The sequence below is a fragment of the Camarhynchus parvulus genome, chromosome 2, assembly GCF_901933205.1.
Source record: "Camarhynchus parvulus chromosome 2, STF_HiC, whole genome shotgun sequence".
In the NCBI taxonomy this organism is placed as follows: domain Eukaryota; kingdom Metazoa; phylum Chordata; class Aves; order Passeriformes; family Thraupidae; genus Camarhynchus; species Camarhynchus parvulus.
Genome location: NC_044572.1, coordinates 70,075,165 through 70,091,947, shown reverse-complemented (window position 1 = coordinate 70,091,947; position 16,783 = coordinate 70,075,165). Strand labels below are relative to the sequence as shown.

At 36.9% G+C, this 16,783-nt stretch overlaps 1 protein-coding gene across 1 annotated transcript in view; it reads left to right on the top strand.

Annotated features, from left to right (window-relative positions):
- ZCCHC2 (zinc finger CCHC-type containing 2) overlaps nucleotides 1–16,783 on the top strand; it is a 42,481-nt gene that overhangs the window by 13,293 nt on the left and 12,405 nt on the right. The window contains exons 2-7 of the mRNA XM_030969311.1: nucleotides 815–926; nucleotides 4,230–4,306; nucleotides 6,490–6,561; nucleotides 9,836–9,948; nucleotides 11,863–11,957; nucleotides 15,293–15,376. Coding sequence (XP_030825171.1) covers nucleotides 815–926; nucleotides 4,230–4,306; nucleotides 6,490–6,561; nucleotides 9,836–9,948; nucleotides 11,863–11,957; nucleotides 15,293–15,376 — 553 coding nt within the window. The remainder of the gene's footprint in view (nucleotides 1–814; nucleotides 927–4,229; nucleotides 4,307–6,489; nucleotides 6,562–9,835; nucleotides 9,949–11,862; nucleotides 11,958–15,292; nucleotides 15,377–16,783) is intronic.

Genomic DNA, 16,783 nt, shown 5'->3' with positions numbered 1-16,783 from the left:
TCTTGTTACCCTAGGGAAACCACTTGTAGTCCATGCTATTCTAATACTTTTTTCTTATTTATCACTGTTAGCCTAGATTATTCTTTATTCTCTTACTTAGCTGTCTGTGTTATCTATCTCCTCTGACTTCTTGTTGTATCCCTTCTTGTACACTGTATTAATATGTCTTGGTATATAGTTTTGAAGTCTGCATGTAAATGTGGGGGGAGATGAGCTTTCAGTCTGCTTTTCTCTATCAAAGTGAGGGTGTTGGTGGCAACTGCTTTTGTTCTGAATTTTAGCTGGTAAGAGATGCATGGATTTAGTTGATTAGAGATGCATGGACTGCATGTCCTCATAGACTGTCCAAGCAGTTACTCATGATTTCCTACATAGAAGAGGTGGCAGGCTGAAGGTACAGGGCATGAATATAATTGAGGAGAATATATTTAGAATATAGTGAGGAGATGACTTGACATGTTAGTAGTTGAAAGAGTTCATGTTAATTGTAAATTATCACTGAAGTTCTGAGCTAATGGTCTTGAATTGTCCAGCTCGAGGTACCCTGTTCCTTACCCTATTCTGTTTTTAAAATAAGGTCAATGAAACATTGGAGGTTATAGATGACATTTGATAAACACATAAATAAAGTAAGGACTGAAATGGTTAATGAGCACCTTTTTGCCGCTGTCAAGAGCTTCAGGTTTTTGTCGTGTGGAATAACAGATAAAGGGTTTTTGTGGGTTTTTCTGTAATACCTGCTGAATAAGGGAGCAAGCTTTGGTAACAGTCCTTCTACTAAGACGTGTCTTTTTTTTTCTCTTTCTTGATTTAGAACGACTTTTCCCATGGTGACTGCATGTCAAGTAATGAAAACAGTTTGCTAGAACGAACCACAGCACCTCATGATGGACTCCCAATGGCTTCCCACAGACCTCAGAGAGAAGGTATGTTGTCTGAGCTTCCTTTTGAGGAAGACTTTTAAGGGTTTCCTTGAACATTAAACTCTGCTTGGAGTTGTAGACATCTTGTATCTTTCTTGCTGTTACAAGGAGCTGCAGTGATTGGTAAGTAAAACAGCTTCTCTGCCACCTACTTGGTCTTTTCTTTGTTATAACAAGTTGTCATTTGTGTTAACTACTAACTGCTAGCGAATGCCTGCATGAAAATTAGCTGCAAATGGGCTTCCCACTGAAAAAAAGGGCAGGATTTGGGGGAAAACAAGAACATATAATGCAATTGTATTAAGAGTATTTGAATTTATTAAGCAAAGCTAAACACAAAAATATTGGGAAACAGTCCATAGATTTTGCTGCTTGATTCAGTTGTATTTGATGACATTAAAAAAATAGCAAAGAAAACCCACATATTAGCAGGTGCTAGAGAAATGGCAGTTTGGAGAAGTGAAAGGCTTAATAGAAGTCAGTGTTTTGGCTCTATTTGGGACAATAAGAACAAGGCTTCTGAGCATAAACAAAACTCTGATATGCCATTGCCAGCACAATATTTTGTCTTTGAAGAAATGAGCATTATTGAAAACAGATTTATTCTCACCCTTTATTCTTCAAGAGGATTAGCAAGTTACTTGCCTACTCAAAATTAGTCAATAGATAGTGTGCAGATAGGAAGGAGCCAACAATATGGAAAAACGATTGCTATTCATTTTGTCCTCATAAATGTCCTTTTGTCTCTACTGTGGAGATTTAACTGCACTTTGAAGGCAGGCAATTTGAGAGATTTGATTCCTTGAAAAAAAAATACAAGAGGAAGATAATGGCAGATTACAGACAACAAACCTGTTTCAAATACTTTTATGGAGTTCAAAGTGTTCGTATTCCTGAATTAGAAACCTAAAAGAGGGAATCTCTTGAGTAACACTCAAATTGAGTAACAGAAGCACAACAAATTTGAATAACTTAATCTAGCAAAGAGCTTAAATATTTTTCCGCATTTGTATTATCATAGTGAGAAACCGCAGTGAAGGATCAGAGTACCTTTGTGATATTTGCTACACCGTTATGTGGTAGAGATTCCCTGCTGCAGAAATCTCCTTACTGGTTAGAAATACCACTGATAATAAAATTCAGGTTTTTTTCTCAGCTGTGATGAATATGAATTTTTAAATCTTGACTTGGACTTAGAATGGAAGCAGTGTCTTGTATACATGCTTTACTTAATCATCCTGGATGCATGTGCTGTGTCCAGAATAGAGGTAGAGATGTGACATGCCTCATTGGCTTGTGTATTCAAACTTTTCTTCCAGCCATTTAGAATATTTAAAATGTCATTATGGAGACAGAATTATAAAGGAGTCTGTTGAAACTGTAGAACTAAAGCTGTGCAGCAACAACAGTGTAATTACCTATTGTATCATGCATTGCGATGAAGCGTGCAGCAGAAAGAAGTTAAGGAAGTTGAAGGTACTGCATTGTGTAATAAATTTTTTTATACCTGAGGACAAATTTTTAGCATTGAGAACACTCAATAGTTTAAAATAAGCACAGTCTCATTAGGGAAAAAAGCTTGTCTGTGAATGTTAATGGTCTTAGTTTCCTAATTGTGTATGCTAAATATATGCATGTAGTGGAATGCAATTTAAACCACTATTCTCAGTTCCAGTCATGGGAATCAACTTCTTAATTAACTTATGAATATGAATTCCAGTATCAATTTGAATGTTAGTCATTAAGAAATTTTACTGCAACAAAACTTTTGTTGTGCCGTGGTCCTCCTTCTAACAGCACTTTAATCTATACCAAACAGGTGAAAATTAAGGTCACTAAACATTCATCTTTTCATAAAATATTGTTATTGTCTGGCATCCTTAGCTCATCTCAGATTTCTTTCCTTTGTAATAATAAATCTTCATTAACTGGTAAAAATGAAGTGCTTGTCTGTCTTCCTAACTCCCAGCTAGAGGATTACAACCATTGTATACCAACACATTCAGTATTTGTCTCTCTACTAAGAAAATTGGAAGCTGTAGCACTATCACTAGACTTATTTGCTGGCTTATTGTTCCTTTATGGAAATTGCCAATGCTTAATTCTCTTAAAAATGGCATGTTTGATGGGGATGAGACTTGATTTGTAACTATAACAAAATTAATTTAAAAATGTTTACATTATATTATATTATAATTAGCTAATATCCGTTAATAAATTTTGCAACATACAATTGCAGGAGGTTTAATTTTTATTTTTTTTTAGGAAAAGACACTGTTGTTATGAGTAGTTCCCAATATATCCCATGTAAACATGCATTTAAAAATCGAAAGGAAAACATTAACTGTTAACACCACCCACTTCCCTCCAAAAAAAAGTTGCTTTTAAAGCATTGAAAGGAGACATTGATGATGTAGGGCAGGTCGAGCTGCTTTTAAATAATTTTTGTCTTTACTTGTAAGGATGTGTTCTGGCTTGCACTAGAATCAAATTCTCTTGAATTCTTAGGCCAGCATAGCAGCAAAAGTGGAAAGTCCATCTCGGCTACATAAGGGTTTTTATATGGAGTATTACCTGAACAATGCTGTGTGCCCTCAAGAAAGTCTCCAGGCCCCGAAAGCCATAAGGGGCTGCAGTTTGCCAGGTCACAGCCAGAACTCGCCTATTATTGTGTGCAGTAGGCTGTGGGGAAGGAATGTGAAATTAGCAAGTACTTATAGTACCTTTGTTCCCTCTCGGTTCAGTTCAATGACACTCTTTACAGTACAACTGTCTTTCTGCTTCTTCTTTGTTTTCTGTTTGCTGACACTCATTTCTGTCTCCTTCAGGCCTTCCCTAACTAATTCTTTTCGCCTAAGTACCCTCAGAAATGTGGGTATTTGGCCTTAGTTTGCCCTCATTTACTATTTTGATGTTTCTGATGCCTAAGTATAGAAGGTATTGACTGGTTTTTATCAGCACTTGTTACTTCTTGGCGTAAAGATACAATTTGACTTCCTTTTATTGTCTTTTCACTTATAGTGGTTATATTGTTGTAGTTGTGTGACATTTGGTCTAAATAACCTCTTGGGTAATGCATAGATTCTCATGATGTGTGCCAAAGAGATTGTCATTAGGCCAGAGAAATACTTAGAGCAAGGTTCTACCTGCTCCCGGCAGTTTGTAGCAATACAACAGCTCCTAAGGAAGAGTCGCACTGTGTGCATCAGGATTTAGCCTACAGGCATGCTCAGAGAGCCTGAGAAAGTAAGGAATGGTTTGCAAACTGTCAGTTTTGGAGTGCACAATAAGGTGTTTTTCTTTCAGCTGTACACATTGAGAAGATAACCCTGAAAGACGTATCAAGAAAAAGGGCTGACAAACATTTGGAGTACACATTCAAAGTAAGCAAATAACCTCCAGGTTGTTAAAATTATTGTCTATGTACTGCAGATACATACAGTTGTTTCAAAAACCTTCACAGGAGGCAATTTTGAGATTCTTTGGATTATCTTGTGATTCTTTTGAATTCTGTATGCAAATCAGGGTGTTTTATGTAATTGTGGGCATAAAGTGTGAGGGCATAAGGTAGGAAAAACATCAGCCATAGCTGGGTGTGTGACATCAGTTCAGGAAACTTGCCTTTTTCTAATTCATAAGAATTCTAAAACTAGAAGTTTTAGAATACTCAAGTGGCACAGAAGCACAGTGTCTGCGGCTGTAGATTGCTTGGAGTCATATGGTCATCTTGGGTCTTCTCATCTTCTCGCTGTTTACCATATGAGGATGGAGCCTCTGCTTTTTGAGAAAACTGGAGATTAGTGCCTTCGTTTTAGACTTTGTTTCTTAAGGTGAAAGCAAACAAGCTGGAAAATGGCCAAAAACTAGACAGCCTACCTAGTGTAGTCTTCATCTACGGTAGTAGCTAAGGGCAGCATGTATTAAATGATAGTTACTAAGGTACTAAGGCTGTTGGTGGTGATGTTCTAGTGGAATCAAAGTAGTAATTTTCTTAGCAAGGACTGACTAACACTATGAGTCATTGTGCCAATAGATGTGAATCTGGTATTGTACCACATCTGAAGTTAAAGTTAAATATTCCCCTTTTTCACCCAAAAAAGAATGGTTCACATCAAACATTCTAACTGGTTGTTTGACATGGGGGAGGTCTCTGAAGAAGCAAACTTTAAAAAAGCCATTTTGAGCTGAAAGTTGATGTGTTGACCGCAGAATTTGGTATTGTATTCTGTGATATTGTATTCTCTAAATGGATGCACTCTTCTTTTGTTGAGGACAGTAATATGTGGAAGGTAGCCTTCAAAGTCTTTAAGGTTAACCTGGCCAAATATTTCAACCACATCATAGATTTCTTTTCCAAATAGTCTGTGAAGTGAGTGCAAAGTAAAATACAGTAGGAGATGGGGAAAGTTTGTTCAAAATGCCTGTATGGATTATCAATATTTAAAATAAAAAAACTATTTTAAAGATTCAGCATGTAGACAGTGGTTTTGAATTTCTTTGTTAAAGGGGGAATGTGGAGATTATCTGGCAAGTATTTCAGTAATCTTGAAACTCCACCTCAGCTCTTTTAGGAAAGAGTTTCCTTTCCTCATCTGTGCAGGTATATTCTGTGCTCTTCCCTGTAGATAATTTTGTGCTTGCCCAGACACTGCTTTTTTAAGGTTGTAACAGCAATTGCAGTCATGGCTTCCCAGCTGAGGACACTGAGGGTAGTTGGCATTTTTGGGGACTAAGTTGAGGGCAGTTGGTGGGTGACATTACTCTATCAACTCCTGAGAGTAAATAGATGTTTATAATTGTCGTGTCTGCTCCCGTTACCCTGAATCTTCCCATGTAAGTAATTGGAATCTTTGGCCCAGAAGTGGGCATAAAGCCAGGCAGCACTCATCTAACCAAGCTTACTTATTTTTTACTCAAAACATGCATGTGAAGGTGCTGTTTTACTACTTGCATGTTGTGTCAGAACAATAAGCTACTGAAATTTTATACAGGCATATGCCAGAATGTTGTCTGATTCTTGAGTGCCTTCTTTTGTAACTTGCAGTACTTTTTATGACTTGTAGCCTAAAATAACTTCTATACGATTTCGTAAGATTTGAGTCTGAGGCAGATAAAATTATTTTATAGGTAATATAAACAGATTTTTTTGTTTAATTTTGACTCTGGTAATGACAGTGAGAGCTCAGTGCAGTATATCTGACCTACAGTCATTTTCTCTGGTACCTATTTTTTGTGGTTAATTATTTCTGTTTGATACAAGTCCCATAATTACAGAGCCTTCTGCCTGGCTTTTTTGTGAGTCAGTAATCTTCAGGGACTTCATTGTATTTCCTTGAATTTGCCTATGCTCCCTTTTGCCACAAATAACGTGAGGGTGATCCTAAAATACACACTCAAAATTAGTATGTCTTTGAAAAAGTACAGCCTTATCCCTGTTTTGCCTGGTGTTTGCTTAATTGCAAGTGTTAACTCTGAGACTGCCAAATTTATGGAATTGTTCTGACAAGCTAATTGCTATGAAATTTGGAAAAAGGAACTTTCCTCATTCTTTTTTTCTTAATTTTAGGTAACCTGGTCCGATTTTTCTGTGACATGTGTAACAAAAACACATCAAGAGCTTCAGGAATTCCTGCTAAAAGTATGTATTCAAATATGAAAGTAGTGTTTATACATCAGGTTTATAACTTCAGAAGTAGTCTAGGAGAGCTGTGGTTTCTGAGGTGTAATTACAGAAACAAAAGCATGCTAGCAGGTTTTTGTACTTTACAATTGTATTAACCATTTAATTATATATATTGGAATTAAGGATCTTGACAGAAGAAGCAGCCCTGGAGAATGTTTGGGGAGCTTCCCAGGAGGTGATTGTTTGTCTCATCCAAAATGACACTTAGAATTTTAATTGAACTACCATAAAACTACCAGATGAGGTTTTAATATTCCCCACAGAGCTCATGTATAGGTACAACCATTGGTTGTTTGCTTGTGTTCCTGCTAAAAGGACCTTAAAGAGTATCATTTGTTATGTTTAATTAGTGGGACACAGCCATAAGCATAATAGTTTTTAATTTAGCTGTTGTATTCTTCAGTAGAACAAAGGCTGGCCTATTCATCATCACAAGAAGTTCACCTTGAGGAAAATCTAGCAGCTATATGTGTGTGTGTGTCCATGTTTAAAAAAACCAAAAGTTCTCTCAGTTGTTTTCCCCTCTGCTCTGATCAGAGAGTACATTTCTGTGCATAGGCCATGTGCAGACCCCATCAGCGTGGTGACCTCGAACTGTGTGTTCATTGCCAGTGTCTAATATTTTGGGTTCCACCTATTCTGGGAAATTATTCTATATTTAAACTTTTCCCTACTCAGGGCAATAATGAGAGATCTGTTTTGGACATGTTTTGATGGTATCTGGGGTTCTTAACTGCAGTGTTAATTGTGAGTGGAAAGCCAGTCACTGTACAAGGGTCATTGTCTTGTTCACTGTTTAAATTACCAATGTTGTTTTCTGGTATTCTAGAAATTAGGCAGTGAATATTAATCTAGTTGAATATCTGGTTCTAAGAGTTCCCAGAACTTGGTTTGGGAGGATTTAAATTATGGATGGCATGTCTGGTTGAAGTGGGTTATCCCACAGCTTAGGGTAAATGCATCCGCACCTGAAGAGAACCCTAAAAACAGCGTTTCATACAGGGTCCTGTGCAGCTCTGGGATGAGCATTCAGATGCATGCCCCCTGTTCTTCCACATGTGTAAGACAAACATAAGTGTCTGAAATGGTCCTCCTAGAACCTGCTTGCTTCCTGGAGGAGCCAGGAAAACAGACATGATCCAGAGTGTTGAAGAGTTGTGCTGTTTGGCTGATGTAGGGTGTTCCATGTGCTGGCTTGAGTGTTCCAGCAGTGTCTAGGACATGGCAGAACAAGAAGAAGACAACCACAAGCTGCTATGAGCTTCCTGAGGTCTTCTGTGGAAAATGTGCACAGCTGAAAAATATATTTGGTTTGATAGCCGTGGGTACAGAAGTAAGAGAGAATTGTTAAGTAAAGCAGGACAGAAGTTATTTGCTTTAAAAAGCATAAAGTACAAACATCCACTTCATATGCCCTTGTATTTTGGCTTTTTGTTGTTCTTGTTCCAATCTACATGGCGTTGTTAAATAGTATGCTCATGTTCCTAGGGACAGAAAAGAATAGTCAGAATACCTGATGGAAAATTCCAGTGCTGGATGTGATAGAAATAAGATAATGGTAAAAGTTGTTTCAGAATAGAAGCATTGGTGGGAAAACTAAGATAGTAAATGGTATAACTTGGATGCTTAACTTAAAGGCTGGCTTCTCTTAGGTGATAAGCGTAAAAATTTTTTGCAAGTAGGAAATTACCCACATATGTGGAAGGACTAATAAGCTTGTAAGTAACAAGGCTGTCCCATTACCTAAAGCACCTAATCTTGGGTTTGTATAACTGAATCTTTAACTACAGAAGGAATTGCATTCCTTTTAATGGAAGTTTTAAAGACAAGAAGGTAACTGTTTCCAGAGACAAATCTACATACAAAATACTAGGATAGGAGATTTGATCGTTCCTACATTTCTGCAGTAACTTCCCAGTACCTTTTGGCTAGCAGTGACTAATTCTTCAGTCAGAGCTCTTCAGTAATGCACATTAAAGCCAAAGGGTCTGTTAAGAGCAGCTGCTTTCAGCTCTTTGTGGTTTTAGATCTAAGACATTTCAGGTGTTGTAGTACTGTACTAACAAAATACTAACGGCACCTGTCTGTCTGGATTCCAGGAGTTCCTCTTACGTATGTTACCAAGCAATTATCTGCATCAGACACAGCATCCCTCTCTTAGTACCACTTGATTCAGTGAAAGAATTACTGAGTACTGGGCTGTTGTTCCAGTAGCTGGATGCAGTATCCAGCTGGCACTCTGGGTCAGGTGTATTTCAGATATACAAGAGGAAGATGCTGCTCTAGTGTAACTTACTGAGTGCTGTTGATGACAACTGGTGGCAGATGTTAACCGCATTAGCAATAGCTTTAAACTTCAGTTAAGAAAAAGCCTTTTTCAGTGGCAGTTTACTCTTAATTGCACGATATTAAATTTTTTTTTTAAATGTAGATGAACAAATTTGATCAGCTTTGATGTACTTAAGTACATTATTTGGAAGTTCTAAGGGTGAAAAAACTTTGTTCTGGGCAATAGTCTTCATTTAAAATAGATGTACTCTTAAGTAGCAAGCATTTTGCTTTCTCAACTAGAACACCAGAAGACCTCACTTGGTAGTATTGGCATTGGAAAGTTATAATGAATTTTGATAAGGCGTGTCAGTGTTTATAGCAACTGGGGAGGGACTCGCTATTGATTAATCTCAGTGTTGCCTGCTGAAGTCTAGTGTATTCAATAACTGAAATGGTTTCCTTTCTACTCCCATTTATTTAAAATAATTTAGTCTAGCCAAGTGATGATAGTGAGTACAGTGCATTCAGTCACACCTGTTGTTTTTTTTGGTGTCATTTTCAGAACTAATTTCTATATGTGAAAGATTTAAAGAAATAAATTATAAAAAAGGCTATAAAACTAATTTCTATATGTGAAAGATATAAAGAAATAAATTATAAAAAAGGCTCTAAACTATCTTGAAGACACCATAGTATTTGGTAGATTTCCAAATGTAATTCTTTCAAATAGAGCTTTAAACAGTTTTATGCCTGGATTTTCTGTGAGGATTTACAGCAAAGTGTTTCTCTTGCAAAACCAGATGATGTTGATTTGTTATACCTTTGGTTTGTAAAATACATCACTCAAACTGAAACAATTGAGTTTCTTGTTGATACCAAAAGGTATAAAGACTCATAGTGAACTAATGTGGTTTTTAAAATGTCAACTACTCATTTTTCACATTAACGTTTTTCCCAGCTCCCAAAGGAACTGTCTTCTGAAGCATTTGACAAGGCTATTTTAAGAGCACTAAATCAGGGTTTTCAGAAGAGGGAAGAACGAAGGCATGCTGATCTTGAGCCCATAATCAGGTAAGTGTTTTAGCAAATAGCCTGAAATGCATCACCAGAAAAGTGATTGAAGTCAAGCTAGAAGACTTCTATGGACAGTGGAAATTCTGCTACCTAAACCAAATTTGCAAAGAAAGTGGGAAGGCAGTGATGAAATAGATACTCTTGACTCTTAGATTTTCTTTAAATTAAGACTTTATGGAAACTTCATAGAATTACTTCTTTGGAAGTAATTGCACAATTGTGAAAATACTTGTCCTAAGCAGCATTATATAGTAATGATTGGCATTTGTGGAAGGATACTACCTCCTTTACTCAAGGGTATATTAAGAAATACTAGAAACAGTATCTCAGAGCACATATGTTCTACTTTTTATGACAGGATAGAGTGAGAGACAGAACGGAAATTAAAAGGAATAAACTGTAATAGTGAAGTATGTATATAAAATTAAAAGTAGCTCATGTATTTGTAAGAACATGGCCAATATCTCATGACCTGCTATTTAGTGATGAGAGAGCTTGGTGGTCAAATTCTATAACTCAGAACAGTAATATGAATTTGGGTTTGCCTACTTGGTTTCGGTTTTGATTTTTTTCCTGGTTTGGTACAGATACCTTGTTATGTTTGTCCTTTTCAGTCAGAATTGTTCAACCTTGTTGAAAACAAATTATTCATCACGTTAGGCAGTGTCTCTTGAGTTGGGGTAGTTGAGGAATCAGGCACTGCTTTTCAAACTCCTACTCATAATGTTCTGTTGGTTCTTGCATTTTGTCCTAATATCTTAGTTAAAGAAGATTTGGAGCCACTCTGAGCCTCAACTACCCCCTTGCCAATTTTTTAATAAATATTTGTCTGTAATATTTGTCTGTCTTTATTGGCTTGATTGTCAAGCCAAAAATTCATCTCTGTGAACAGTTTTGGATAAAAAACATAGTGGTTTTAAATCAATAAACCTGTTAAACAGAGGTTGACTGAAGGGAATGTATTGTAATACAGAAAGGTTGTGAAGCGTCACTGCACAGTAATTACAAACCCAAGAGACTCACTTGGAAGATAACCTTTGAACATACACAACTGTGTTAGAGTAAGCAACTGTAATTACAATCTGCTGGTTGTGTTGTGACTATACAGGAATGCTACATGAATAATCTCAAGAGAATAGCATTACTGTATTCAAATTCCTTTTTCTTTCAGTATCAGTTTTAACATAAATATATATTTATTTGGGGGTTTCAATATGTGCCCATTTGCCAAAAATTGCTCTCCCCTGCCCCTCTGCCAAAGAAATAGAGCTAGGTAGTGCCTCTTGGCAAGTAATATCTGAAACCTTTGTATGTGGGCAATGAAAACCATTAATTGTTGTCCTGTTTTCTTATTTGAAGCTAATAAAATTTGTCATTGACATCTTGGTAACTGACTCAGACCAGTGCAGAGCAATGTTGAGCATCCCGCCCTCTGCTCTTGGAGATCATTGCAAAATTCAAATACTGACCTTATAGGTGAACTCAACTTTGTATTTACCCTTCAAATGTATTTAAGAAAGAGATACATTGTTTTGGGAAAATAAATGTGTTCTCAGTTAAAAAAAAAAGTTAAAATATAGAGTCCAGTGCTTTTGGACTCAATCCAAACTCCTCTTTAATAAAATGTTACAAGTGGCTAAAATGTTTGAATTAGGATGACTCAAAAGCACCTATATTTTTAAATTCAAAAAAATCATCATACCAATTACTTATATTGACTGTACTTCAAGCTTACACTAGCACTTAACAGCAAAGCTCAAAAGTAGCTTTTAGCATTGTTGAATGTGAAATTTGAAGGGTTTAGACTTCTTAAGAACTGCCTATTTTGCTTTTAAATGATACTGTAGTACATTTTTGTGTTCTTCCTATGATTCTGTTACTTAGTTTAACAAACTCTCACTTAAATTTCAGGCAGCTATTTTCAAATACATCACAAGCTTTTCTGCAGAATCAGAGAGTATACAACTTCTTCCAGTCAATTTCATCAGAATCTTTGCACACTCACAGTAAGAAATATCCTAATACTGTTTTATATAATGAAAAGTCTATAAAAAGCTAATCTTGCTGCTGTGCCTAAGTACAGTTTTACAATTTTTTGTTTGTGTGTTATAGTCCACTGGTTGTATTTGAACTCCTGGTAAATGAATAGTTTCTCGAGCAGATACTCATACTTCTGACAGTGGGAACATGCTATGTAGCATCAGCTTGTGTTCTTTTTGTTCTTTCTTTCATTCTTTCTTTCATTCTTCTCTGTACCATCATGCTCTTCAAATAGGCTGATATGAATTCAGTATATTTGAGTATGAGTATGTTTGGCATTTCTTCCTTTCACAAAATTTAAATTTTGGAACAAAAAGTTTGAACTGACTCAAAAAAACATCTGCTTTTTGTTTGTTTTCTTTTGTAGATAAGCATCTCTCTTGATATTTAAACTGTGTTTTGTTTTGAGTACATAAATGATGGGATGTCCCTAATTTCAGAACATACAGAATTATGTACCATCATTTATATTGCAGAGATTTCTTTGGTGGCCCTCTTAACCTACTTGTGTATTACAGTTTGTGTAGCCAAAGCTTGGCTTCCCTGTATGAATGCCTTAGGATGATGTGATCTTTATTTCCATTTAATCTTTCCTTTTATCCGTGCACGTTACACGCCATGATGCCTGACTGGGAGGCCACTGCCTCAGAAGTTGCAAAAGGTCTTAGTAGGGAATTGAATAGATTGGAGGTTCCAAACAGACAGCTCATATTTGTTTGGGAAAAAATAGAGGAATGACAGCTGACTTCAGTTTGAAATGATGTGTGTGATCTGTGACGGATGTATTCTTTCCATGATGAGATAGAAGCACTGTGGTTAGGGTAGAAGCTGTAGGTCGCTTTGTAACATTTTTTAGTAACACTTAGTACATTCTTACATGGCAGTTTTGTGAAAATGTTAAACTAATAACAATCAAGGTAATTGTGGAACTGGCTGGAATTTACTGCTGTAAAAATTTACACCTCTGTTGTACTGAAAGGCTGCATGGGGAGGAGAGAGTTTGCAAAGTCCAGAAAGATTCATGTTAATAATGGGCACACTGGACAGGGTGTGCATATTTTAGACTGTAGACTACATCTGGTTGGGAAGTACTTGCAGATGCATTGTTATACATGGTAGTAGGTTGAAATGGTTTCAGAAAAGAACCAGTGCCAAGTTCCATCAAGACAGGGTTGACTGGGCAGAAATGATCTGCAGGGTGGGTAGATCAGAAGGAGAACAGACAAATGTCAATTCTGTCAGAAGTCTTATGGATTACAAAGTGATCTTAAATGTGAGATAATTTTTATAGTAATAAATAATTGAGCACATCAGAGTTCATGAGGATTTGTCAGATGTAGAATGTATGACAGACAGGATGAGGAACTTAATTGTTTAGCAGAGTGGAGGAAAGGCTCAAATGGAAAATTATTTAAGTCATCAAATACCAGAGTCCTAATGTAAAGAGGATGATCTGTTCTCTCTGATGGATCAGACAGAAACCACTAGGCTTAACTTCTTATGAGGAAGATTAGGACCAGGGGCAGGCAAGAACCTTGTGATTGCCAGACAAGTCCAGAGTAGTGAGGCAGGTCTGAGGTCACAGCAGAGAAACAACTCAGTAGGTCAGGGTTAAGAACAGGATCAGCAAGATTCATGTCCAGGCACAGGTGTGCTGGGCGAGGGCCTGAGCTCAAATGCAGCTCCCGTGCCAAAGGATGGAGGCCCTGGCTGAGGCATCTTACAGTTCTTTTGCCAGCAGTCACACCCCGAATTGCAAAACTGCAGTGTACCAGATTGGGTCTTCACTGCAGGCAGGTGAAGCCCTTGGGAGAGCAGGGAAGAGTTGCAAAGATCATTGGCATGATTCAGGCCCTGACATTGAGTTAGATACTAAGAAAACATTTGATGAGGAGAATTACTGTGTTAGGAGTAATTAGCACAGGTGTTTTTCTTTTGAGAATGGGGACTGGATGACTTGTCCATGGTAGCCTGCACCCAGTCATATTTCCTGTGGTGCAGGCTAATAGAAGCTATACTAAGACAAAAGTACTCACCCCACCTGTTGCCAAAATTGCCCCAGTTAAGTGGCCCTTGAGGTTTTTTTAAATTTTTTTTTTTATTGTTGGTTTCTGTGTTTTTCTAGGTTTCCTGTTTGGGATTCCTGTAATCCTGCACCTTGTTACTGCAAGTTAGTCATAGTTGCACGTTTTGCATGTGCTGACAGTGTTGGGAAGGGAAGCATATATTTAAGAAAAAATCTCATCTGGTTCTCAAATAGAACATGCAGAATTAATTGACAGACAAAGCATTTGTGGCTTAAATTGGTCTTCAGTTGCTATACAGAGTCAGCGATAAAAATATCATTGCACAGAAATGCAAAGTTATTTAGCAAAACCTATGTGGAAATAAATTCTGTGTTTGTGAAAAGTTTTCATACCTTAAATAATAGTGGGTTTCTCACACTGAATATTCAGTAAGCTTAATTACGCTGCTATGGTTCCATTAAGGAGGAAATCAGTTAGCTCCGTCCTGATTCATAAACTCAGTTGTTTAGACAATTTTTCAGGTTGGAGTAGACTTTTGATCTCTGGGGATCTGGTATCTTCAATGCAGATGATATTCAGAAAGATCTTCTTATCAATGTTTCAAGCTCCTAAACAGCAGCTTTCAGATGCTTTTACCTGCACTAACTTGGAACTTTTTGAGAGAGGAAGAGTAGACTCTTAGAGTTAGATTATTAAAGAAATTAAGTCCTTTCTCAGAGCATGGAAGTGGTGTTCTGGCAACAAAACTGTTAATATTATTCTTACTTATTTTTCATCCTGTCTGGCATAAAAAGGCAAAAATGGTGTGTGAAGACTGTGCTAATGGCAGTAGAAGACTTAATCCCAAATTAGGTTGCTTTTGGCAGATGAATGATTTGACAGTGGAGGAGTGTAATATGTTGCAGAAGGATGCTAGTAACTATCATTGCTCTCTTCCCATTTCCTGTTGTAACACAAAATGATTATAAAGAAAAATCTGAAGTGCAGCATAGTAGGAATATCTCTAATAATTATCACAATCACAGCATTTTTAAATTGTACCATGGCATTACAATTATTTTCAACACTATTTTCTTCAAAATAAAAGTATCTCTTAAGAGCCTTTACTCTTGGAGATGGCCTGCTTTGACAAAGGCAATATTTAAATCGCTGCCACATGCCAACCAGTAAGTTCAGTCTTCCATTTCCCTAGCTTCCATTTTAGTGCAAACATTCAGGAACTGTCCAGTTGTTCAAGATCTATAAAGTTACTACGTGAACTTTATTCTCTGCAGGTAACTTACAACCCTCTTTGAAGACGGTTAAGACAGCAGAACACTTCAAGGAGGACAGTTCAGAAGCTTCAAGTCAGGAGGAAGGTAGTTGTGTACTCAAAGGTGGTTCTTGGAGATATTTTACCACACTCAGTTCTGAAAATCATACACGTGACTGATTTCTCCATTGGTATAAAGTGGTACAAAAATTGAATTAAATCTGCTATGCAAATGTAGAATTTTTGTGTACTTTCAGCAGTTTCCTTAAGAGGTTGTTCTATAACTCAAGAAGTGGCAGCATTCATAGACTGCTCAAAGGCGGAAGTTCACAGCTGTGTTGAACAACCAGGAATATATATACCTCACAATTCACATGAGCCAAGTTTATTTATAGACTTTCATGTCTTTACCTATTTATTCTTCAGGTACCAGGGTTCAGAGTTTAAGTGCAGTATTTCAAGGGTATTTCAAGAGTATTTCAAGACTGTTTTACATTAAATATGCCAAATTTGTCTAGCTTCTAATTTTATACAGAAAGGAACTTCAAGTTTTCCTCTTCTTATTCTTAACCTATGCTGCTTTGATACTCTGGACAATTACTAAGGTTGGGACTGTAGTGAGTATTGATTACAGTCTGAAAGCTTGTGTTTTTCAAATGCCTCAAAAACAGTTCCCACATGGAAGCAGCAGCCTGGTGACTGGTCAGTAGTTTGATTCTGAAAGGAACAGCAAGCCAGTTTTGCATTGTTTTTAGAAGGAAACAAGTACAAGCTCCTGGTAGATGAAAAGATGGAAAGAATGGGAAAGGGGACTGATGGGTGAACACAGACCACTGAACACTTATGCTGGCTTTCAAGTAATGACAGCACTCTTGTCCTCTTTCACATTAATAATTCATAAGAAGTTTGCTGTTGAATTTCTGTGGATTCAGTAATCTACATATGCAGTTTGAGGAGCTTTTTCTTGTGAAAATAATCATTGCCATATTCTTAAGAGTTCAGAGCACACCAAGTAAATTTACAATATATTACCCATATAGTCTTTTATATACTGCTCTTAGAAATACATAAATGTCTTCATCTGGTGAAACTACAAATGCATTTCAGAACACCTTTTGTGCCATTTTAGTGAAGTGTTTACCAGAAGTTTAAAAATCATTTTTTTTTTCTTAAATTTTTAAACTATTATTTAAACTTAGGTGTAGCATTGACAGGAGTTCAGGCAAAATCCTAAGTACCAAGAATACTAAGATCATCAATAGTTGGAATTAAGGAAAGTTGCTTTTGTTAAAATGTAACAGTTACCTTAAAAAAAGGGTAGACTATATCTCTAAAGTTCTCAGTTTTTCTTAGTGGACTCTTAGAATGATTTGGGTTGGAAACCTTGAAGTTCCAAACCATCTGCCACAGGCAGGGAATCTTCCACCATACTGGGTTACTTGGAGCCCCACCCAGGCGGGCCTTGAGGCTGTATCTCTTTTTGCCAGGTGTAATTTGCAAAGCTTTACTTGCC